Source organism: Canis lupus, chromosome 11 (assembly GCF_011100685.1).
Source record: "Canis lupus familiaris isolate Mischka breed German Shepherd chromosome 11, alternate assembly UU_Cfam_GSD_1.0, whole genome shotgun sequence".
NCBI lineage: Eukaryota > Metazoa > Chordata > Mammalia > Carnivora > Canidae > Canis > Canis lupus.
Genome location: NC_049232.1, coordinates 39380601 through 39404669, shown reverse-complemented (window position 1 = coordinate 39404669; position 24069 = coordinate 39380601). Strand labels below are relative to the sequence as shown.

General features: G+C 43.9%; 1 protein-coding gene and 1 pseudogene across 3 annotated transcripts in view; both read left to right on the top strand.

Annotated features, from left to right (window-relative positions):
- The window catches only part of SLC24A2 (solute carrier family 24 member 2), a 251756-nt gene that overhangs the window by 174250 nt on the left and 53437 nt on the right, over nucleotides 1-24069 (top strand). For 2 of the 3 annotated variants that reach the window (XM_038552504.1, XM_038552505.1), the window contains exon 5: nucleotides 6384-6434. The exons of the other annotated variant lie outside the window; for it this stretch is intronic. In XM_038552504.1, coding sequence (XP_038408432.1) covers nucleotides 6384-6434 — 51 coding nt within the window. The remainder of the gene's footprint in view (nucleotides 1-6383; nucleotides 6435-24069) is intronic. 3 annotated transcript variants of the gene reach the window in all.
- Nucleotides 1357-1682, top strand: LOC100687371 (annotated as a pseudogene).

Below are 24069 nucleotides of genomic sequence, written 5' to 3'. Positions count from 1 at the left end.
AAGCAATTAATTGTGGTGGCTTGTGCAGCCCGCCCCCCCCCCCCGCTTTTTTTGAGGTGAAATGAAACCAAAGCTTTCAATTGCACTGTATTGGAAACTACCTTTTAACTCAGAACTCGTGCTTATTGTGATGCAAGTTTTTCACAGGAAAAGACAAGAGAAAAAAGGTAAGGCCAGATATACTGCAAGAAACTTAAAAATTATATAGATCCACAAATATAAATGCTACATTTATGTTGGGGAGTGGGATGGGAAATTACAAATACTCAACTGTCATCCCCCCCTCCCATTCACAACATTTCAATAATAAAAATAAATTCACAAGCTTAAAAAAAAAAAAAAAGCCACCTCAGGCTGAAACTGCAAAACATGGCTCTGGAAGTTAGCCAGGGCAGCCTTTACCAAACTGAAAGTTTTTCTTTAGATGGTTTTCCTTGTGTTTAAGAGAAGAAGTCTAGGGGTTTTGTTGACTTGCACATGGCAAGCATTGGTGCCCACCCTCAGAGATGATCAGAGCTTGAATAGGATTCAGCAACCTCTTGCTAGGCCAAGTTGATGTTCATGTTGGACCTTTGGCAGACAGTGAAGAGGGGTACTAGTTACTAAAGATGTCTGTGCCACCCCAGTGCAAAGTGCTTTATATGCTTGTCCTCATCTGATCCTCCAAAAACCCTCCTGAGAATAGGTATTTATTGTTCTCGTCTTTATTTTTTTAAAGATATATTTATTTATTTTAGAGAGAGACAAAGCATGAACAGGAAAAGGGGCAGAGGGAGAGGGAGAGAGAATCCTCAAGCAGACTCCCGACTGAGCGTGGAGGCTGGTGCAGGACTCAATCCCAGAACCCTGAGTACATGACCTGAGCCAAAATCAGGAGTCAGATAGTAGACCAACTGAGCCACCCAGGCACCCTGTTCTTGGCCCCATTTTAACTGAAGAAGAGTTTGAGACTCAGAGAGGATCACCGGGCTCATAAGTAGTAGAGCCACTACTTTGACTTAGCCAGCTTGTCTATCTCACTCAGAAGCATTCTTAACCTTGATAATGATGTCATGGCATCTGTGCCTGCCTTCCTAACTTCAGCTTCTAGGGAAGTTCAACAAACCAAAGCATCCTAAACCTCACTGTCATTTGGGAGCTGTGCATTTATATGTTTTATTTAAGAAATGTGAAGAGAGTGTTGATAAGAGAAAAGCACTGTTCTAGGTTCTCTTGGAAGAGATCTAAGAGGAAGAGGATCTCGGTCTCCAACATGTGGACATCCTACTTGGAGACACTGGCTTGTGTGCAAATATTAGAAGGGAAGGTGCCTAGGTCCCGAGTAGAACACAGGTGGTCAGATGGATGATAGGTCATGTGCTATCCCATAAGTAGTAGAGCCACTGCGGGTAAAGGGGAGCCTGGGGGGCAATCCGGGGTAATCCGTGAGTGGGTGCCAGCCGTGCGCTGACCCCTGCGACCCCCGTTGCCATGTCTCGCAAAATCGAGGAAATCAAGGACTTCTTGCTGACAGCCCAGCGAAGGACGCCAAATCCATCAAGATCAAGAAGAATAAGGATAATGTGAAGTTTAAAGTTCGATGCAGCCGATATCTTTATACTTTGGTCATCACAGACAAATAGAGGGCAGAGAAACTCAAGCAGTCTCTGCCCCCAGGTTTGTCAGTGAAGGAGCTAAAATGAACCTGGCCCACTGATTTGAACTGTATTAAAATTTTTAAAATTCTTTAAAAAAAAAAAAAAGCCATGGTTATGGTCCATGTTTTGACATTCTCCATAGATCTGAGAGGAGAGGACTGAGGAAGAAATTTCTTTTACATGCAGGTCCCAACATAGTAGAATAGCTTTTGTAGTTGAGCAACAAATGGCAATTTAAAACCTCTTTAAGTAGTGTTGAATTTGTTTTAACAAACCTGTATAAAATACCAAATTCTCTAACTGCTCTGCTCCATGTCCCCATGGGTTCTACCTCACTCTTCTTTTTTTTTTTTTTTTTTTTAAATTTTATTTATTTATGATAGTCATCACAGAGAGAGAGAGGCAGAGACATAGGCAGAGGGAGAAGCAGGCTCCATGCAGGGAGCCTGACGTGGGATTCGATCCTGGGTCTCCAGGATCGCGCCCTGGGCCAAAGGCAGGCGCTAAACCGCTGCGCCACCCAGGGATCCCTACCTCACTCTTCTTGATGGAGCTTGTGGTAGTGAAGCTGCCCCTTACTATGGCTTAGTCAGTGTTATTATCTCATCTATCTCACCTTTACCACAACTTTATGGGATTAATATATTTATGCCTCTTACAGCTGAGGACACCGAGGCTTGGAGAGGTCAAGCAATTTGCTCAAAGTCACACAGCTAATAAGTGGCAAATCACAGATTCAAGTCTACACCCTGGTTTCAAAGCCCATGTCCTTAATTTCCATTTGCTACTGAAAATAATCCTTCCATGGGTTGATCTAATTCAGTATCTGCACACACCTTCTGGTGTGTAGCAAAGGCAACTTTACTGAGAGACTACCTTTGTATGAGAATGCCTTAATTTTTAGGTCTTCCACATTCAAACCAATACCAAAAATAAAGAAGCTCCTTGACTTAAAAAAATAAGTAATCATTTTTTTCCTATAGCTAACATTTAAGTAATAAATACTTGTTCTCACTGATTCCCCACCCCCTCTATTTTTCATTCTAATAAAATAAACCCAGCATAGATGCTTCTATTGACTTTCTGGCTTATATATCAGAATTTGAGGCCTGAAAGGTGAGAAGTCACTTTTCTCCTGCTCCTGTCTGGGGAGATTTGCTGAAAAGGGGGTTGAAAATACCAAAGGCCTCAAAAGTGGAGCTGAGAAAGTCGGTGTTGGAAGGAGAAATCTGTACCCATACTGTTCCTTTTTTTTTTTTAAGACTTTATTTATTTATTCATAAGAGATGCACAGAGAGAGGCAGAGACACAGATAGAGGGAGAAGCAGGCTCCCCATAGGGAGCCCAATGCGGGGGGGTGGGGGTGGGGGTTGATTTGGCTCAATCCCAGGACTCCAGGATCACACCCTGAGGCAAAGGCAGACACTCAACAGCTGAGCCACCCAGAGGTCCCAACCCATGCTATTCTTAAGAAAGGAGATCAGGGGCCTCAAAAACTAGCTCTTATTCACAGATTCTTTGATCCTGAAGATAAGACCCTTCCCTTGACTCACCAATCATGAAGTGTGGACAGGAATCAGAAGGTACCTTAAAGCAGGTCGTTATGTTGCAGGACCTGGAAAGAAGTGGATGGAAGAATGACAAAAGGCTCCATCCGTCCTAGAGAGCTGGGAGCATGGATGCCGGTGGCCGCAACTATCCAAATAGTGTGAAAGGAAGTGTGGTCACCATGACAGGCAGCATTCAGATCGGCTTACAGGCTCAACTCCAACACCAAACACTGGGTTCTGGAATTTTTTCTTAGGCTGTGTGGGCTTCTTAAAGAAATGTTGCAGTGAAGAGACACCAGGTGGTACCCAGGATGATATTCACTGGTGATTCATCTCTCTTCCGATCCTCTCTGCCTCTTGCTCAGTTGATATGATAGATATTGCTAGTGGAGATTAAACATCCCTCTCTTGAACTCCCTCACTTCCTCCTATCCCATAGAAATTCCACTTGGATGAGGCTGTGTTGGAATCCTAATCCAATAGTGTAATGGTACCTTGGTTAGTCTCTGTGGGAAGTGTGCTGACTGAAGCCATTTCCCCTAGAAGGTGAGTTTTCATTCATGCCTCTTAGGCCCTCTCAGGCCATGGTGGCTGAGACCACTCTCTGTGAGGCATCCATGGTCTGTAGGATACCAGCCAGGTGCATGATGTGCTCTGGCTGACATATGCATGTCGTGTTCATCCTAGTTGCATGCCACACCCCTCTTCCTGCACCCCCTGAGGCCCTGGTTCAGGAATGAGAGCCACTACCTCTTGGAGATGCAACCCTACCGACTCCAGGATGCTGTCTTGAACATCTGAAAACATGGGAACACTGAGCCTAGCATCTCACCATCCCTTCGCAGTATGCATTAAAGACTATTCTAACAGGGTCGTTTCCTTCCCATTCTTTTCTGCCTTTGCCTCAGTAAGCAACAAATATGATTCTCTTCCCTGGGGAGGATCTTCTTCCCTTGCCTTCCTTCCTCACTGTGCTTTGAGTTGCTATGTCTCCTGTTGTTCTTTGGCTTTTCACTACTTTTATTCCTTCTCTTCCACCATCTTTAGCTTCATTTTTGGTACGTTCTACTCAGTTCTTATCCCTCTGTCCCATTCATCCAAGGGAGCAGCGAAGAAACAATCTGGACCCTGCCATAGCAGCAACAGTGTGTGAGCTTTGTCAGACATGAACAGTTTCAATTTCAACTATGTAAAAATAAAACAACTGAAGAATATGTTTGTATTTATTTATACCTGATTTCACAAGAGATGGGGTAAAAAATAATCACATCTGCCACAAGCAGATGTTTGACAGTTTGTAACTGATACATAGAAAACAGGCAAGTGTATATGGAGAGGTTGCATCTAAAAAGACAGATCCATAAAATTGCAGTGGTTTATCTTTCCTGTATAGAATATGGTTTACACCCAACTTGGCAAACCCAGAGCCACCCACATTCTGTTTCCTGAGCAAATAGTTGTGAATACCAGCTGCTTATGCTACTGCTTTACCTCAGGGGAAGAGTAGAGGTTACAAAAAAATTAGCTGGATGATGTAATTTGTGAACTTACTATAAGGTTTTACGCGCATGCATGTGCATGCGTGCACACACACACGTGCATATATTATGTGTAAAGCCACCATGAACATGCGTTTAATATTTATGAAGGTATTTAGATCATTTAAAAATTCCAAGCTTGTGCAATGTCATATGTATAATAGACTACTGTTCTTAAAATATCTAGAAAAAAAATTATATTCCACTGAAGGCAATCCTCAGAAGTCATTAAAAAGACTTTCTTGTTATTTACACAAAATTCAATTTCTTATTGAAGTACTTGCACGTTTTGTATCTAACAAAATCCAGAGTAGACAGGTTTTTGCAGAAAGATAAGGATGAGGTGATTTTTCTCCTTAAGGCATAATTTTGCATTGGTGCATTAAAACAGCTTCAGTAAAAATTTAGGCAAAATGGAAAAGGGATATATATACACACACATTATATATAATATATATAACATATATAATGCATAATATAAATACAAAATAGAAGAACATTTATTATTATTGTCTTTTAAGCTAGATCCTTCATCTTGCACACAAAACCCATCAATTATTAGTTGATTTGGATGTGGATTTTCACTGGCTTCCCAAGTTAATGAGCCAGGGAGGCATTCTGCAGAACCACAGGAATATCTCTTGAGTCTAATTAATTTCTTGAGGTTTATTGGGAGACTGTTGTTATGACCAGGAAAAAAAAATTTTTTTTAACCTATTCACAATGTTGCTTAAAACAATCTGGAATTTTCAGATGAAGAAGAATAAAAGTTTCTATTTTAGAACTGAAGTAAGAAAAACAGACAGGGTGCATCCCAGCCTCGTCTCCTCCCCAGCCCCAGCTGACTCAGCACCCCCAGCTGATTCAGCACAGCTGTGCTTTCTGCCACTGGGGCCCATGGCCACTGGAGCCTTCAGCGGCCCGTGCACAGGAGGGGCTGCTGGTAGCCTCCCGTGCCCTGCCATCCAAGGAGCAGCGGGCGATGCTCGGCCTGGGAGACATGGTGCCCTGTCACCTGCCTGAGCCAGGTGCCCTCCCTCTTCTTCCCAGAGCACTCTGCACCTTTTGCAGCTCTTCTCAGCAGGCTGTACTCATGGTATTCACTGTTTTCTATCTAAAATATGTGCTAAAAGTGAAAGGGGAGGTTAGAGCCTGGTGTTGCATTTTGGGTTTTCCCAGGTAGCCACCTTAATCTCCGGGAAGTGGTTGTGTCGGGGAGGAGCCATTGAACCGAACCTCTGGGCCCATGATTCTGCGCAAAGGATGCCAGTCTGCAAGCCTCACGGGGCCTGGACATTGTCCTTGTTTGACCCTTTCTCCTGGAGTGTCACCTCTATAAAAATTATAGGGCCAGGCTAGACCCGGTGTGAAGTTCTCTTGCCACATACTCTGTTTCATCAGATGTTAAAATAACTGTGTCCTCTTCTGTAATGCAGGGCACATCCTACCCCCAGTAGAATAATATATTTTAAGTGATTTCTGAAAATGGGCCGTGAAAGCTGTCTGCCACATGGCCCATGTTTGCACATCCCTATATAGTTACGATTGCGGAATTTGACAGTATAACTCTGAATCTGATTAATTAAGAATGTGTAAAAACAAAGTTCTTGCATTACAGCTCGTTCCTTATCTTTGTGTCTTTTACTGTGATGTTGTAGAACTTGGATCATATGGAAAACTAAAATATTATGACACAATGACTGAAGAAGGTAAGAATGATTTTAGAATTGTATGCATTGGCTTTTTTTTTTTTTTTTTCATTTCTGGTGTCTGGTGCTTGCCCATTTTTTTTCATCTTTCTTTCCTCTTTGCATGACTTCAGTGACATTGTGTGATTTATTATTCTTTCCACATTTTCGTCTAGTTTTTGCCATCATGTTTATTTGGGATTGGAGACGTGCAATACCATGGGTAAACATGTTATTCCATTCAGATGATCCAAACCATCTCAGTTGTGTAACATATTCAGAGAAATGGTGTCGGCAACATAAGCGCAAGTACACACTCATGTGCCACCATTGTTTCCCACACGTGCTCACAACAACACATAGAAACACGCCCGATCAACACTCTTCTCTTAATATGCCCTGAATTTCAGAGTGGGTGGATGTTCTGATCTGTGCAAAGAAATGGGTGATATAAAGCAACTCTTGCACCCAAAACCAGATGGAGACCTGTTTCTGATGCACTGGGCTGTGGCCTCATGTTCTAAGCCCCCACAGTCCCTGTGCCCTCATCTAAGAGCATTACTCTGAGAAGCCAGGGCCACAGTTCCAGCCAATGGAACTGAATTCACTGGGGTTCACACTCTGTGGTATTGAGCACATCATTTTAACCATTTCCCCTGTGTCAATGAAGTCTGGCAGAGATTTATTTTTACATGAATTTACTAATGAACTCCAGGCACTACCCCAGAGCACCACCTTGACCCAATGAGAATCACTTCTGTTGAAATTAGTTCACCATGGAAGAGCAATTTGAAGATTTTGCTTTCTTGAGAAGGGAGTTGTCATATTGCCCTGGCCCCCATTTCACCCCACATGTATCTCCACCTCTTGAATAAGAAACAATATTTGTAAGTTATGAAAACATTTGGGGTTTCCACGTGATTTGTACACTGATATTGACAAGTAATCACAAAGTAGCCTCGAAGGAGAATCAGCTAATTTTGTCTTTCAGCATGAGAGAAACTCCCAAATGTGTTGCATATCTTGTTTTCAGCTTCTAGTATTTCTAAGTTGCCTTAGCTTGCCAAAGATCTAGTTGCTTTGCATCCAAGAAGCAGAACATCTGACAGCTCTTGGTAAGAGGAAGCCCCTTCTCTGCCTCCCCCCCACAACGCTGCCTTCTGCACAACACCCAGGCCCTTCTCAGTTGCTCTTGCTGTGCTTTCAGTTAACCACTGTGATGTTTTCTGAAGCAACAGGCCACTATTAGGATCTCAGACTGGGCCGCGTTATGGCCCAAGACCCTCCCAAGAATCTGGGGAAATGAGAACCCCGGAAACAGAAAGCTACCTATGAGAATAAGTGTCCTACCACCGAGAGGATAGAAAGCGCAATCCAGACCTTAAAGGAAGGCTCTGGTCCCAGCTTTTAGTTGTATTCCATGTCTTCAGACCACTTTGATTTTTATTGGTGGTTAGTTTGAGAAGCCAAAGCTTTGGGGGCTTGCTGACTTGATTTTTTAATCACACCCCGGGCATCTTGCTAGCCACCACCTTCGGGTTTGTGGCTCCAGCAGCAGGTGGGTCTCTTAACTTCCACCGGACCTGTCAGGACCCTCACCCTCTCTCTTTACTCCTTCCTGTCCTCTGCCCGTCACCCTTACCTTCCCATCATCGGGGAAGCTGCTGCCTCTCCATAGCTTTCGGTGCCCCATTTCCCCCTCACTCTGCTCTTTTCCTTCCTCTTTCCACATCCATTTGAGCAAAGGTTGCCATCGGAGCACTCTCCTTCTCAGCCTCCCTAAACCAGACGGTTCAAGGTCACACGAAGGTGCACAGCTGCAACTTTCGATCCCATGAGTCCACTTGATAACCACTGCACTTTCTAGGCAGGAAACCAAAGTCAAAATCATGTCTGCAATGAGGATTGTGGCTGGCCCTCAGCAAGACTGTGGGGTTGTGTTCAGGGGCCCCCCCCTGGGTCACCTTTAACATTTCTCATACTTTGCATTACCATCCCTTCTCACAAATCCCTTTGTGTCCGGTTCTTAGCTGAATATTCATCCCTAGTATGGCAATAGCTAATAGTAGCTAAAACAGCATTTTTAAATTGTGTTCTATGATGTACTCGTTTCATACAATGTCATTAGCAATTTTGCAACAACCCAGGAAAAAATGAAAAAAGCAAGTAAGACTGATTTCATAGTTTACTAAGTAGAAGAGCTTCTGAGTTAAGTTAAATAGTTTTCTCTCCCATGTGACTTGTCAGAGGCTTCAATATGCCGCTGTATGCTGCTGCACAGAGGAAATCATAAAGAGGGATGGAGTTCACAGTACTTCCCAGACTTCTTTGATCAGAGAACTCTTTCTTCCCTGGAACCTCTTGTGGGACTGTTTTGGAAATGCTAATTAAGGGTGCTATCCTACCCTTGGATTAGGAACCTCTGAAAGATGGAAAAGGCATTCTAAACACATAGCCACCCCTCTCAGGTACTCATAGAAAGGATACCTTGGGAACAGAGGTCTTCCTCTAGCCACAGCAGATCACACTCTCTGGCACCTGCCTCCATAACAAGCCAGGCCTGGCTGACCCCTAACTCTGGGATTCTATCTAAAAGGCTCAAAGCCAGCTCAGTAACCTAAGACTGGGCAACAGCCATGCATGACTTCTTCAAACTCTCGAAGGCCTTTCCCTTCTCATCAAAAATAATAACTCTGCTCGGTGCCTCTTCCTTCCTACAATTGAAGGAAGTGTAGTACAGATGAAGATGTTCAGGGCAGTAACTGCAGGCTAGCTAGCCTTCAGGAAATAGCCCTCACCATGTTTAACATTTCTTTTCCCAGGTTTAGAGATGTGACTAGCTCTTGAGCAGGGCTTTATGATCATTGCCCATATGACTAGTCATCACTTGTAGCCATTTCCAGGAAATTCTCTGGATGTGACATGAGGTCAGCTACTTTAAATGAGGGCCTGGCTTCCACCCCCCTCCTTCAAGTAGAGCAAATGGAAAGATGGATTATATGTGCCATTCCATATCTTAAGAGGAATTGAGTGATGATTTCCTAAATATAGAGAATTGTCCTGTACATATTCACCTCATTACTTTTAAGCACCTGCTACATGCAAATTACTTTGCTAAGTGTTTTGGGGAAATATGAGATTAAAAGGTGAGCAGTTTGCCCCCACAGAACTTACAGAGAGGGAGAGAAATAAAACACAGTAACTACCGAGCCACCAGAAAGAAAATGGTAAGTACCATAGGTATTCGGGAGAAGATGACAGGCTACACAGGAAAAGGAAGGATGCTTTCAACCAGGAGGAAGATTTAGTGGAGAAAGTGAGCTGGGCCCCAAGGATCAGTAAATATTGGGTACACTGGAGAAGGAGGAGTGGTAAGTTCTGATCTAACAGGCTGAGAAAGGGGTCAAAGAACAGGAGCCCACCAATCTTTACTGGGTGTCTCCTACCTGCCAGGTGCAATGCTCTGGGCTTCATGTATTCTATGTCACTTAATTCTTGCAATGACCACACAAGGTAGATTTTATTGAAGATGAGAAAGCTAAAGCTCAAAGAAGTATTTTACTAGATGAGGAAACTAAAACTCAGAAAAGCAAAGTATTTGGCTCTGGGACTCAAGGGTAGTTAGTGGTGCCTTGGGACCTAAACTCAGGGTTGTGGCATGCCCAAGCCCTGCCCTCTGGGCACCACTGTAGTTTGTTATATAAGGTGGGTATGAAGAAATAGTTCAAATTTAGATCAGTAGAGGGAGTGGGAAGAAATGCTTGATGGGGATCAGCCATGGGAAAGGTTTAAACCACAGACTTAGAATCAGGGAATCATAGAGTGAACAATGAGCCACTGAATGAAACAGGAACCCGTACTTGAATAATCCACCATTAAACAAAAAGGGTATTTTAATAAAACAAAATACTCTCAGACACTGGACAAAACCATGACTTTTTACAAAATGTGTCCTCGACCTCAGAGCCTTTTCTCTCCCTCCCTCTCTCCTCCTCAGGTGCCTCAGAACCTAAACTGGAACAGCTCCCCAGGCCATACCCAACCTCCTCCCTACCCCAAGCTAATCAGAATTGTATTCACTCCTTCATTCATTCCCTATGCATTTACTCAGCAACACTTAGGATGTACCAGGCACTAGATTGGGTGCAGGACTAATTAGAGACAATCCTTCTCCTAAAGAATTCACACTCAAGTGTGTGTGTGGTGGGGGGGGGGGGGGGGCACAGGCCAAGAAATGAGAAGTATGATGGACAGACCCAAGGTGCAGGGGGAGCCCAGCAGAAGGCATCATGTCCAGCCTTGAGAAGTGAGGGCAGGCTTCGCAGAGAGGTGATGTCTCCATTTCCTCATTCCTGCATCCCAAGATAACAGTCTTACCAGTCACCTGATACTAATGTGTTCACTTAATAATAATGGAGCACCTGCTCTGTAAGATGCATTTTGCTAGACTTGATAAATTAGTAAGCCTTACTCCTCCAAAGGATTGTATTTCTTTCTATAACAAGGTGTTTTGAGGGAAGTAAACAAATTACTCTAGAAGTGGTCTTTTGATGACCTCTGATTCCTCTACATGGGTGGTTGTCCTCTTATCTCCTCCTGCAGTAAGACTACACATACTTGGAAGGGCAATTTTCACTTAAAGCTAATAACCCATAGTTTCTTTCTCATCTGCAAATACCCAAATTATATACCATTCTCATTCTGGAATATTCTAAATAAATTGAACCTGACTTCCTTACTAAAATTAGTCTACAGGAAAATGTAGAAAGCTAGTTCAAAAGAAAACAAACGTGTGATAGAACAGATGAATTAATAGGAGAAGAGATCTTTCCACCAATCACAGTATATAGAACTACTAATTTTCACTCTTTGGAGATAAACATTCATAGAGATATATAGATAGATAGGTAGACAGAAACACTGACTCATATCTTGCAAAGAAGCAATGTATGGGGAAAGTTGCCTGCAGCAGACTATCCTAAACTCATTGCCACTTAAGAGTAGCCATTTCCAGGAAAAATAATTTCTCCATCAATTTAAAAAATCTTTGTTCATTTGCATAAGAAAAAAAGATATAAAAGTTGTTGTAATGTCAAGAGCAAAAATTATAATTACCTTTTCCTTAATGAAATTAAGGATGCTGCTTCACGGCAACCAACAGCCCCTTTACCAGGCTGAGAAACTAATCTTACCTGAATCATGGGGTCCTAAATTAGGCATGTGGCTGAGTTTTGAAAGCCCCCATTACCTCAAAAGAACAAAAGCATCTTAAGGTCACATAGTCTAGCAAGTCAGTTGATGTGCTTAACTGCAGTGAAATAGTCCAGTTCTTTTTCAAGGAGAAATTGAATTTTGGAATTCCATTTAACAGTGTTTTCCACTATCCAAGATGTACCCTCTGAAAATGTAGTCCCACCAGAGGTCTTGATGTTATCTATGGCCTTCGCATTTTATTTATTTATTTTTGCCTACATGGATAAGACTGTGTTATATACATTCATATATCAGGCAGGATAGGTTCAGCTACATATAGTAGAAAATTCAAATTAACCATGGTTTAGGTCAGAAGGAAGCTAATTTCTCTCTCAAGTAAAAGAGGTCCAGAGGGAGGCTGTACATAGCAGACATGGAAGCCCTACAATAACCCAATACCCAGTCTCCTTCCATCTTCTGCTCCACAATCCTAACACATGACTTTCAACCTCAAGAGCACCTTGTGGCCCAAGATGGCTGCTCCTAGAGCTCCAGCCATTGTGCCTATATTCCAGGAAGGAGGAAGAGCCAACATGATTTTTCCCAGCTCTTTTGTCTTCTTTTTAAGGAGGCTTCCCTTTAGACCCTCCCATAAAACTACCCAAAACTCAGTTATATGGCTACACCTGGCTTCAGGGAAGCTTGAAGATATAGTTTATTAAACCAGGTGATTTGCTGTCCCCAATAATTTAGGTATTATATCATTAGGAAACAAAAAGGAAATCGATATCAGATAGGCAATATGCAATCTCTCCACAAGAGAGAAATAGCACTTTTGTATAATTGTATGTTGGAGGGGAGGATGGAGAACAGAGCAAGCTGTGGGAAGGATGTTGAGAACTCATGTAAACTTTGAGGTGCCCATGAGACATCCAAATGGGAATGTGGGGGAAATAGAGGAAATGGAGTCTGGATCTTGGGAGAAAGTTCAGGGCTATGGATGCAAATTTGGGAGTCACACAATATCAGTGTTCTTTAAGCCACAGAACTGGATAAGAATACCTAGCTAATCAATAGGGAAGAGGAGGTCAAGGTTGGCCCAAGGGACTCCAAAGTTTAGAGTCTGGGAAGAAGGGGGAGACCCAGCAAAGAAGACTGGGGTGGACAGAGGACCAGGAGAGAATGGCGGCCCAGAAGCCAAGGAACCGTTCCACAGGAATGCAATGAGAAGAGGATAGCACCAATGAACTGACCAGTGAAATCGAAGAATTGTTGTAGTACAAAGATAAGAGTGGTGGACACAAAGCGAGATGCTTCAAGTCAGGACTTTGGAACTGGGACAGTTATTGTTAATGATGAAGTCTAGGGTCTAGCTGCAGGAGTAGGTGAATAAAGTGAGCTGGAGGGGCAAGTGGCCAGAGGTGAGCAGGTTAGGGTGGTGAGGAGCCAAGTGTTGCAAGGCTTACCTATGTAAAGTCACCAAAGCTGGTGACAGAAGCCCTAGTGTAAATAAGTAGTGAACTGCGTTCTCATTTCTTCAGGAATGAGGGAAGGAGGATGAGAAAATCAGTTGCAGTGGTGGTAGTGGAGGTGGCTTGTGCTTCAATGGAGGGAGGAGAAACGATCTAGAAGTAGAGAGGAAGGGGCGGGGGATGTGAGGCATTTGGAAAGACAAGCAGCTGTCCCTTTCAAGGGCCATGAGAGAAAATGGGCCTTCAGGAAACAGCCGAGTTTCAGCTGAAACAGAAAGGCAAAAAGAACATTCAGAGCAGAGGTTAAGGATGTAGAGACAGATCTCCTGATGGCAGAGGTGGGAGACTGAGTCAGGCCAGGCATTTTCAGAGCCACATGGGGAGAGGAGTCTGGATGGTGTTAGATAACCCAGAGGCTCCTGAAATGAAGAAGGACATAGGATGGAAATGGGAACAACCTAACAATGGTTAGAAGTTCTTACCTGGGATTGGCCCCATGGACAATTTACCGTGAGAAAGTAGGGTCTGTCTTTCCAGGAGAGGGGCTCTGGAGAACCGCTTAAGTCCAGCTGGTGGTGAGGGAGGTTGAGCAAGGAGCCTCCCTCAAATGAGAGAGAGAGAGAGAGAGGACTCAGCCCAGCACCAGAAAACCTTTCCTACAGACATGCCAAAGATGGAGTGGCCTGCCTTAAAAGGCGTTCCTTACCTCTGGAGTGAAGCCTCTTTCAGAAGAGTGTTCAGATAAGGGACACCTCAATGCCCCTTCCAGCCCAAGATTCTTTCCTGGTGCCTTTTATTAAATGTGATGGGAGACATTGGTTTAGAGTCTATTTTTAAGATTAAATCTTTTGAAAACTTGAACTTATGTTTTGGTTAAGCTGCCACCAAGACAGTGGGTAGGTAGGTTCCTGGGCCACAGCTTCTGAAATAGAAGGCAGGTATATTATTTGATCCGGCTCATAGATAAACTGTTGATTAATGTGGTTACATACATAGCAAATAGTACATTACATAGTTCCCGAGAAACAGACCTTTAAAAGAACAATGGGCCATCTTCCCTTTTGGGTGCAAATACAAACTTTTAGCACAATAGAAATTGTAACTGCAAATTAATTTTAATTATTCTTTTTATTATAAAAACATCACTTTCACACAGAGGTAAAAAGCAAACACTACACAGGGAAAAAGCGATAAAAGCGAGTCTTCCTTTTACCCCAGGTTCCACTCATTCCTTAGAGGTAACCACTATCATCGGTTTTCTAACATATGCTCTTTTCTTCCACACGCTGTTCTCTATACCTGGCTTTTGTTTATTAGCATGTAGTGGAGATGTTTCCACGTTAGCACAGTCCTCATTCCTTTTAGTAGCTTTGTAATATTCCAATGCTTGGCTCTTCCATGGTAGGTCTGTTCCATCTGTCCCCTGTGGATGAACATTCATGGTACTTCCATTTTTTATTGATTTATCCAGTTATTAGAACACAACATGAGCATCTTCTTTGCCCCTATAGCAGACTCTGCTGAGTAGGGAATATACATACGTATAAAATAAATCCCTAAAAAAAGAAATACCACATCAAAGCATATGCACATTTAAGATTTTGAAAGATATGGCCAAATTGCCCTGCAAAGCAGGAGCACCAGTTTGTGCTCCCACCAACAGTAAAAGAGATCCTCAAACAAATTTAACTAAGTCCTCTGAACATTGATTCGTAACTGACTTCCATACAAAGACTAGTGTGTCTATTATAACTACCTTCAAATTTACTTATTTTTAAAACCTGAATTTTTTCACCCAAGGTGAGTTAAAGCCAGGGTACAGTTATGATCGAAGTCTTTCCTCTCTAAATTACATGACAAGACTATTCCTCCCACACAGAATATCCAATTTCCACCGCAGCATGTGCCCTTCTTACCACAAAACTGTTGACATCCCCAAGAATGTCTGAGAAGTACACTGCAAGTTAACTTTCTGCCTTCCAATTACCAAAGTGAGGAAGTCCCTGTTGTGCACAGACACCATTTCCAATGCCATGTTATGTTTCATTCATTCCAGGTCTATGGTTTAACTCATTCAGTCCAACTTTCCATAACCTGAGGATTTTTCTAGGCACTTGAACAGATGCTCTCTGTAAGGCTGAGCCTTACCCCTACCCCTGCCCAAAACGTACTTGACTCGCCAGTTATTAACCACATTACTTTTCCAGAGATGTATTCTTACATGTATCTCCCTGGGGCTGGATCTTAGGAAGACAGCAGCCTAGTAAGTGTGCATAACCAAACTAACCAGCTAGTAACCGGTATCAGATCTGCCCGAAAGACCAAACCAGCTGTGTGGGTAAATCCACGGTCTTCCTGAAAACCAGGACCCAGGAACTCTAATTAGAATACATCCAGTTTTTCCAACTTCATTGCATCTTATTTCATGATCTAAATTGTCAGCAGTAAAAGCAGAAAGATTGGACCTGGCAAGTAAAGGCAGATTTTGCCACATTGCATATGTAGAAGGTGTTAAGTTGCAGCAGAAGGCAAATTGGGGATGCTGCTTTTTGTCTATTTCTGACATCTCTAGAGCTGAAAATGTTAAGTTGCCTTCATTAGTCAACCTTGAGTACTATTATTATAAGTTAATGATATAATTTCCCACCCCCATGAAGCTTTCTCTCAAAAAAAAAAAAAAAAAGTGGGAATCGGTAATACCAGGAGGCTGGCGTGTTCAATTAAGCATGGTAAGTTTCTCTTTTGATTAAATCTGAAATGAACTGAATCATCTCATTTTAGTCATGGACCACTGAGCCCTCAGGAGCGGTTAGTTAAGAACTCTCAGCATGTGTCAGCACTTCTGTTGCAAACCCATGCTTCCAAATGAGATTTACAGGCACCAGTTTACAATGTAACACTGAGGATTCAAGAAACTAGGAAGTAGGACCTCAAATTAATTGACAGTTCCCAGACACATGAAATCCAGGCGATAGGAGATGATGTACGTACACAATCGAGTGGCTGCTACCGAAGGAATGTCAGCCACATCTAAAGTCTCTCACTTTATATCAAGATAAATAATTGGGTATGATAAATAGGCTCATCATGAGAAAGAACGGTTTAGGTTCAGTTTTTTATATGCAAGTCAGAATAACCATTCATACACATTTATTGAGCACCCACTCGTTGTCAGGTGCTGTGAACAAATCAAAACTTTGCCCAAGTAAATACAATAATGTTATAACGCACTTGCAGAGATGTACCCGAGATATGGGCTTTGAAACCTGACTCTGAAGAGACCATTTGCACCCCTCAGGTGGTCGTGGGGTTGGAGGTTGGCAAGTCTTGAGATCTGAGGCCTGCCCTAGTAACGTGATTCTTTAGTCATTTATCTCTTAGATGTCCACAGGGTGCAAGGGATGGGAGCAAGAGGAAGACATTCAGACTTCCATGTGGCAGCCCCTACCTGGCTCAGAACTCCAAAGCTGAGATCAGAGAAACCCCTTTGAGAATTTTGTGTGTTGAGTGCCATTTGTATCTCTGTCTAGGAGATAGAAATTTTTGGAAAATTAAGTTCCTAAAATTATAAAGCAGGTGACCTAAAATGATAAAGAACATTAGCTCTCCAGCGGTGTCAACCTCAGCTAAGGTCAGGGAATTGGCTCTTTTCCTGAAACACCATATTCTTTCATTGATCCCTGCTGTGAATTTTTTGGTTTGTAAAATTCCAATTTTGCCTGAACCTGATTAGATTATATATTTTTTAAGAGTCTCAAAATAGACAAATATTGACTGCAAACACTATTAGACTTTAGAGGCTTAATCACCGCATTAACCAAGAAGAGTGCCTGGTGAGTTTTCTGTACTGTGCGTCTGGTCCTTGTTTTCTATTCCCAGAAGGAATATAAACTATGAATAGATTTTCATACAGCAAGTACTCTAAGCATGCATGCGTACGCACGCACGCACACACACACACACCCTTTGTTGTTTGTGTTAATGTTGCTATATTCATAAACACTGAGGACCAGCCTAAGAAGTAGGAAGGGGGGAGCAGATGACAAATGACATCCCTATCCTTGAGGGGCTCGCAGCTCACTGGAGAGAGGTCAGTAAAATGCCTCTGAGGGTCTCTAATACGCATGATAGGACAGGTTTGAGTGCTGTGATAGAGAAAAGGGCCAGCGTGCCTTGCCATCCCAGGAAAGGGACTCAGGGGAAGCTTTCTGAAAGATGAGATGCTTTAAAGCATCTAAAGAGTCTTAAAAAGGAGTATGACACGCAGATAACAAGTGTGGAACATTCTAAGCCACGAGAAGCATTACTCAGAAACTGGGAGACCAGCTAATAAGAGGCTGTAACCAACATCCAGGCTGGAAATGTTGGATCTAAGGTATTCAAAGGTAGACTCAGAAGGAGTTGACAACTCAATGTGGGGTGTCAGGAGGATCCCTAAGACGGCTGGAAAACACTGGAAGTGAGGAAATCACCAATAGAAAATGCAAGCAGACAGGCACATTCCCAGGGAGAAGAGGATGTGTGGGAGTGTGGGCCATGTTGAGTTTAACTGTCAGAGGGGCTTCCAAGTGAAATGCTCAGAAGTTCATTGGATAAAAGGATCAGAGCCAGAGAGCTGAATTTGGGAATCACCGATATTTAGGTGGAGATCCACTGGGTTCCTTTGGGAGAATGTGGGGAGGTGGACAGGGAGCAAGGAGGGAGCCTGGGGAACAGTGGCCTAAGGGTCACTCTCAGGAGTCCTGGAAAATCAGATTGGACTTCAGCAATGGGGTGAAGATTATCAGATGCCCTGAGAGACCCAGTCATGTGGAGGCAAAAAGTGGCCGAGGGTGGGTTCAGTGGGGGGATGTTGCCAAAGGCCAGATGCAGAGTGAGGAAGTGAACAAAGGAGCCCTAAAGATTCAGAGGCACCAGCATAGACATTTCCAGAGGCTTGGCTGTGAGAGAAGACACGAGAGGGCAGGGCAGGCAGGAAAGCCAAAGTAAAGGGAAAGGTTCCCAGTGGAGAGATTTAACCAGGATTATATGCTGAGGGGAAAAAAGGAAGGATGGAAGACTCATGATGAGTAGCTAAAGTCCCTGCAGAGGCAAGAAATTGTAATAAAGGACAAAACATCAATCTTTAAGATACCAACTTTTGAAAAGCATTGGAAATTTTCCAAAACATTTATGAAAGCACTCCACATTTCCAATGATAAGGTGACCTGCCAGGGGAGATGATAGAATCAATTCACATGTGGACAGATTCATTCTTTACGGGTGATTCTGAAGGTCATTCATAGGGAAAATTATTTTTTAAAACCTTAATAAGGAAATCTGGCTGCTTCATTTCATTATATGATGGCTACCAGTTGAGATACAATTATGTATATATTCTCATTAATTACAGAAACTAGTCCTATGATGATGTCTATAAAAATACAATTAAATTATGTTGATTACCCTTATTATATGGTTCATTTACAGAATATTTACTAAAGACATTTTACAAGATATTACAATACTGGTTTAATTTCCATTAATATCAATGTAGTCATAATTGGTTTTCCATGATGCTTCACAAAAATTAGAAAAAAATATTTAGAGCTTATAACTCAAGAATAAATATAAGAATAAATAAACTCTATGTTCTTGGTATTTTTGCTTAATGTGAAAATTTCCACCATGTTTTGCTCCTAAGAATAAAAATCAGAGGCACCTGACTGGCTCATTCCGTAGAGCATGTGTCTCTTGATCTTAGGATCATGAGTTCAAGTCCCATTTTGGGCATAGAGCTTACTTAACAACAACAACAAAACAATAAAAATCAATAAAGTAAAAAATTAAAGTCAGGTCAGATCCTATTAGATGAATAAGCTGCCCCATGAGGATAGTTTATAAAATGAAGAGGATTTTATTCATTCACTCTGCTAAGTGAGATCTTGTATCTTAGAACCTTGACCTTCCATACTCTTCTGAGAAGGATTCATCATGAATCTTAAGTCCTTGTTTTTCGTCTCCCTGGCTCCAAGCTGCAACTCTACAGGGCACCAGCTAGATCTGTCTTGGTCACCGAACACCACCTGGTATACAGCACAGGTGTGGTTAATATTTACAGAGTTGAAGATCGTTCTGACATACCCACTTGAAAGCAAAGCTCACACTAAGAGTCAATATAGGGAGAACTTCACTGGAATTCACTGAGTGCACCTGCTGTGCCGCCGAGCACTACTCTCTGATGCTTGCTGAGAGACACAAGATGGCGAGAGAAGGTCCCTTCCCCAGAGAAGTCTAATGTCTGATGGGAAAGTAGGCATGTGGGCAGCAAACTGGAATAAGGGCTGTGATGAGGAGTGATCAGAGTGCCATTCGAGTGATGGATTTCCACTTGGGAAGGAGGGGTATGGCTATCACTAGAGAAATCTTCAGTTTGGGCCTTCAGATAAGCCTTGACAAATAAGAAGCATCTTAATAGAGAAGGAGGAGCCAAAGCCCCGCCTTCCCTTCTCTGCCTCTCCTCTGTGTCACAAAGGCCCCTCTCAGCACCCACCTTGTTGGCCTTGGCAGTATGCAGAAAAAGGGGGACTGATATGCCCCTCTCTTCCACCCCTGGGCCTCATCCATGCCATTTTCTCCTATTTACCTTCAGAAAATTCCTGGGATCCCCCATATAGGCTCTGCCCCCTCTGGGGACATGTAGGGATTTGCTTTGGGTCATTAGCCAACAAGAAGCATACTAAGGAGTGATTGCCTCATCTACTTGCCTGGAAACCCAGAAACCAGGACTTATCAAGCCCTACGGGAAACTCTGGGGGTCACCATAGAGAACAAAACCAACAGAAATCCCTATCCTCATGGAGCTCTGCTGCTAAAAGATAGGAAAAAGATAACCAATAGTAATGATACAGCATCTTAGATGGTGATTAATGTTTTAGAGAAAATAACCTGGGGATAGATAGGAAATGCTGGATAGGAAAAGGCTGCATTTTTAAATAGGCTCCTCAGAGAAGCCTCAATGAGAAGGTGACATTGAGCAAATACTCGAAGGAGCTGAGAGAGTGAAGGCAATGGATCTCTGGGAGAAGAACGTTCCAGGTAGAGGGACCAGCAAATACCGTGGCTCTGAGGTGGGGCCAGCATGGCTCCAGTAGAGTGAGCCTGGAGAGAGGGAAAGGATGAGGCAGGGCGGCCTCAGTGGCTAAACCCCTTTCTTTACAGGTCCTTGTCACAACCTTGGCTTTCACTTTGACCTGGGGAGCCACTGCAGGATTTTGCCCAAAGGAGTGGCATGATCTGATTAATCACTAAGGTTACTGGGATGAGACCAGCCTGGGGAAGAGGTTAAGGTGGAAGGGGACACTAGTTAGTAGACCAGCAGGATTGTTGCTGCTCCTGGGAGAGGAGGAAAGAAAAGCAGTGGTCAGCTTCTGAAATATTTTGAACGCAGAGATTCCAGGCTTGCCACAGGATAGCATGTGGGCTGTGAGGGGAAGAGAGGAGCCCACGCTGACCCCAAGGGCAGCATTAGCTTATGCCACGGCAGTATCCTTGCATGCCTTCTCAGAGCGATGGTGGCCTCCCTGCCTTGAGTCTGCACTTCCAGGAGGAAAAATAAAAAGGCGATGAATAAACAGGAGGAAGGTTCAGCTGCATGTCTGCTTTTGAAGCTACCTGCCAAGTCATAAACTTCAAAGACAGAGACAGGAAAAGCAGAACTATAAACACAAAAATAGATTTAAAACACTATGTTCAAGTTTTCCCCTCCTGTTTCAATTTTTCTTTTCTTCTCCCAAACCGAGGTCTGTTCACTGAGGTGTGTGTGGCTGCTCCCTTTTGCACCTATATATCTCTTTTGTCCCTTCTCTTCTGGGTTGCTGAGGCTCAAAATGTTCTGCAGCAGGCAGGATCTAATCTGGTCACCCCCCCACCCACCCACCCGAAGGGTCCCGTTCTAACACTGGGGGTTACCGGCTTGGTGGGAAAGAGGTGAAGGCATTTCCAGGGACTGTTTTCATTAATTAACAGCAGAACAGAAACAAAAGTCATTTCCTTGGGGTGAGCAGACCTTCTGAAGGTTATTTTGCTGGGCAGCTTGGGGCATCTCTTTTATGTCTGGGTGATGGGGCCAAGGATTTTGATTCCCGATTGTTTTTCGGAATTTGTTCCTATTCACATTAGGTCCTCATGCTTTGATCTTTCATTCCGCTCTGCTCTTCCACCCCCTCAACACACGCTCCCCTGAGGACACTCAGCTGGTATTCTTTTGCAAATTTCAGAACAAGCTAAACTATATTAAAACTGTGTACTAGGTTTTGACGTAGGTGCCTCACGATTTGAGCAGAGTTTGCTATTTCCGAGATCTTAAGTATACAAATATCTGTCGCCGTGTAAAAATACAACACTGTAAGGCTTCGCACCACAACAGAGTATATTTTTTTAAGGTTGCCTTAAAACATGTTAAAAATCGCTCCTTCCCTCGCTCTGAAAAGTACCCAAAAATGTCTTCATTCTCTATCTCCAGGCACAGAGCTGCAGTCGTTTCTGAAATCTGCCCCCCTGTGTCAACCCCGAATGCCAGTGTGGAGTCCATGCCTAAAATAGTTTACGGAAGCAGCCCCTCGCCTGCCAAGGTCTACACCTGGAGGCTGCTAAACGTGACTTCTGTTGTGAATATCAATCTTTTTATTTCCAGCTCTTCGCGGGAAGGATGTCCTGTCACCCCCCCCCCCCCCCCCAGTAATAACCCTTCCTGAGTAACAATGCCTGAGCATTTGCTCTATGTCAGAGGCCGTGTAAACACCTGATGTGTATCAACCCACTGAGCCTTCCCACACCTGTATGAGGAGCGTGTTACGATCCCGTTTTAAAATTCCGAGCCTGAGACACAGAGGTAAAGCCCTCGGGCGTCAGCAAGTGCTTTGGAGCACACGGATCCGCGCGGCAGGATTTCCTCGCCCGGACTCTGTCCTCACAGGTGGTGGGGAAAACTGACCTCTCCATCTTCAGATGGCAAATGTCTCGGTGTTTAGACACAGAACGGCAGCTCTGTTACCTTGACCTTCTCAATTTCAGGAAGATGTAAAGCGATCCTTTTCCTAACCAGTTGCGGAGCTGACTTTGGAGGCGTCGCTGACGCCGGTCCACCGAGGCTTACACCGTGGGGTCAGGAGGCAGCGAATCCTCCAGGCTGGCATGTTCGGATCGAGAGAGAAGAGAAAATGCCAACGATTCTCCGAAGCAGCTCAGGGCCGTGTCACCCTTGTAGTTTTCACTAGTTTTCATTAGTCTGTCTTTTCTTTTTCCTCTTATTGATAGACTGCTTCCAACGCTAGGTGTTGTGATAAGCCCTTCGCACACACTTTTCTCACTTAATTCTTGTGTTTAACTTATGAGCCGATGCCATTGGAATCCCCGTTTGACAGATGGCAAAACTGAAGCTCAGGAATATTCAGGAACTTACCGAATTCGCCCAGTAGTCGGTGAAAGAGGCAGAACTTAAACCCAGATGCACCTGCCCCTAAGTCACGTCCAAAATTTAACCACAATACTGTGTGGTCCTCAACACATACACAGCCTACTTGGTGTTCTCCCCAGCTCATGGTGTCAGGCCGCCCCAGTCCTGAAGGTGACTTGCCTTCCTACCCCAAGGCACAGAGGGTCACTTTGGGAATCACAGGGTCTGTGCTGGCCTCTGCCCCAGGGACCTCATGCCTACGCTCCTCTGGTTAGCCATCCTCCCGTCTTTCCTCAGGAGGTGCCCTGTGGCGATCCCCAGGGTGTCCATTGGGCTGAAAGGAGCATTCCTTGCTTTGTCAGGCTGTGCCCCACCACCCTCGAGGAGCACACCTGAGTGCTGATTCTGAAGGTGCCATTTCAACTGCTGCTTTTCTAGAAATGAATCTTTAAGAGAAAATCCTTTTAGGCTGTGGGGTAGCCATTGTCAGCCCTCAGAATGCAGAATGGTAATCAGGTCATGCTAACTGGGACAAAGATTGAGTTAGAGAAGTCAAAGAAGGGAGTGGAAAGGAGAGGTCCCAGCCCGCCTCCCAGCAGTGCCCTGCTGCCCGTAGGGCTAAACCCCCAGAGAGAGCAGAGAGAGCCAACCCCTCCCACCTTCCAGCAGCTTAGAAAATCTCAAGTGCTGCTGCAGTGGGAAGAGTAGTGACACGCTATCTCGAAAGCCCTCGCTGACCTGTGAAAATGTTTGAGAACCTATGAAATCCCGCATCTAGAATCATTTCCTACCCTGTGCTCCCAGCCTTCCTTTAAAGGATTTGGGGAAGCCAGCCCACCAGGGACAGTGGCCGACACCGTGCTCAAGGAGGTTTCCTGGCAGAGGGAGTGGCAGGCCCCTCCCATGGGTGCCTTCTATTGTCATTTCTCTGTCTGGTATCCATCTGAGCTCTGAAAATACTCCTGTAACCACACACAGTAGGCGATCAGCTGTTTGCTGTCAAGTATTTTCTCTGCCCTGATTCCTGACTTTGGGGCATTCCTTAGACTGGGTTATTTCTGGCTGTCTCCACAGGTTTATTTGTCTCCTCTTCTGAATGCTTTCCTGCTTTATTATCATTTTTATATAATTTTCAAGTGGCAATTATTGATCATCTTCATTTCGCAGAGCTTCAGAAGGTTCTAAGTTCAAAGAGTGACCCTGAGACCACTGAACAGTTTTATGAGTAGAAGCACCATCTTCTCTGTTTCAGAACTTGCTTTTCTGTCTTCTGGACTTTTTAGCAAATAACGTGAGAACCTCTCGGAGGTATCTTCCACCAGAAGTACCCCCTCTTCGGGCTTACGGCTGCAGAGTATGGAGAAGCAGACAAGACTAGGTTTGGCAGCCAGGAGAGTGGCCTGCATCCACACCAGCAACCTCCAGGCAATCACAACCCCCGGCCTACCTCCTCCTTCCTTGATCTTTCTCTTTCTTTTCTGTCCTTTCTTATTCCCTTTCGCTTCCTCCTCCTTCTATCCCCAGGCTTTCTTTTCTTTCTCCCCTTTCTTCCCAG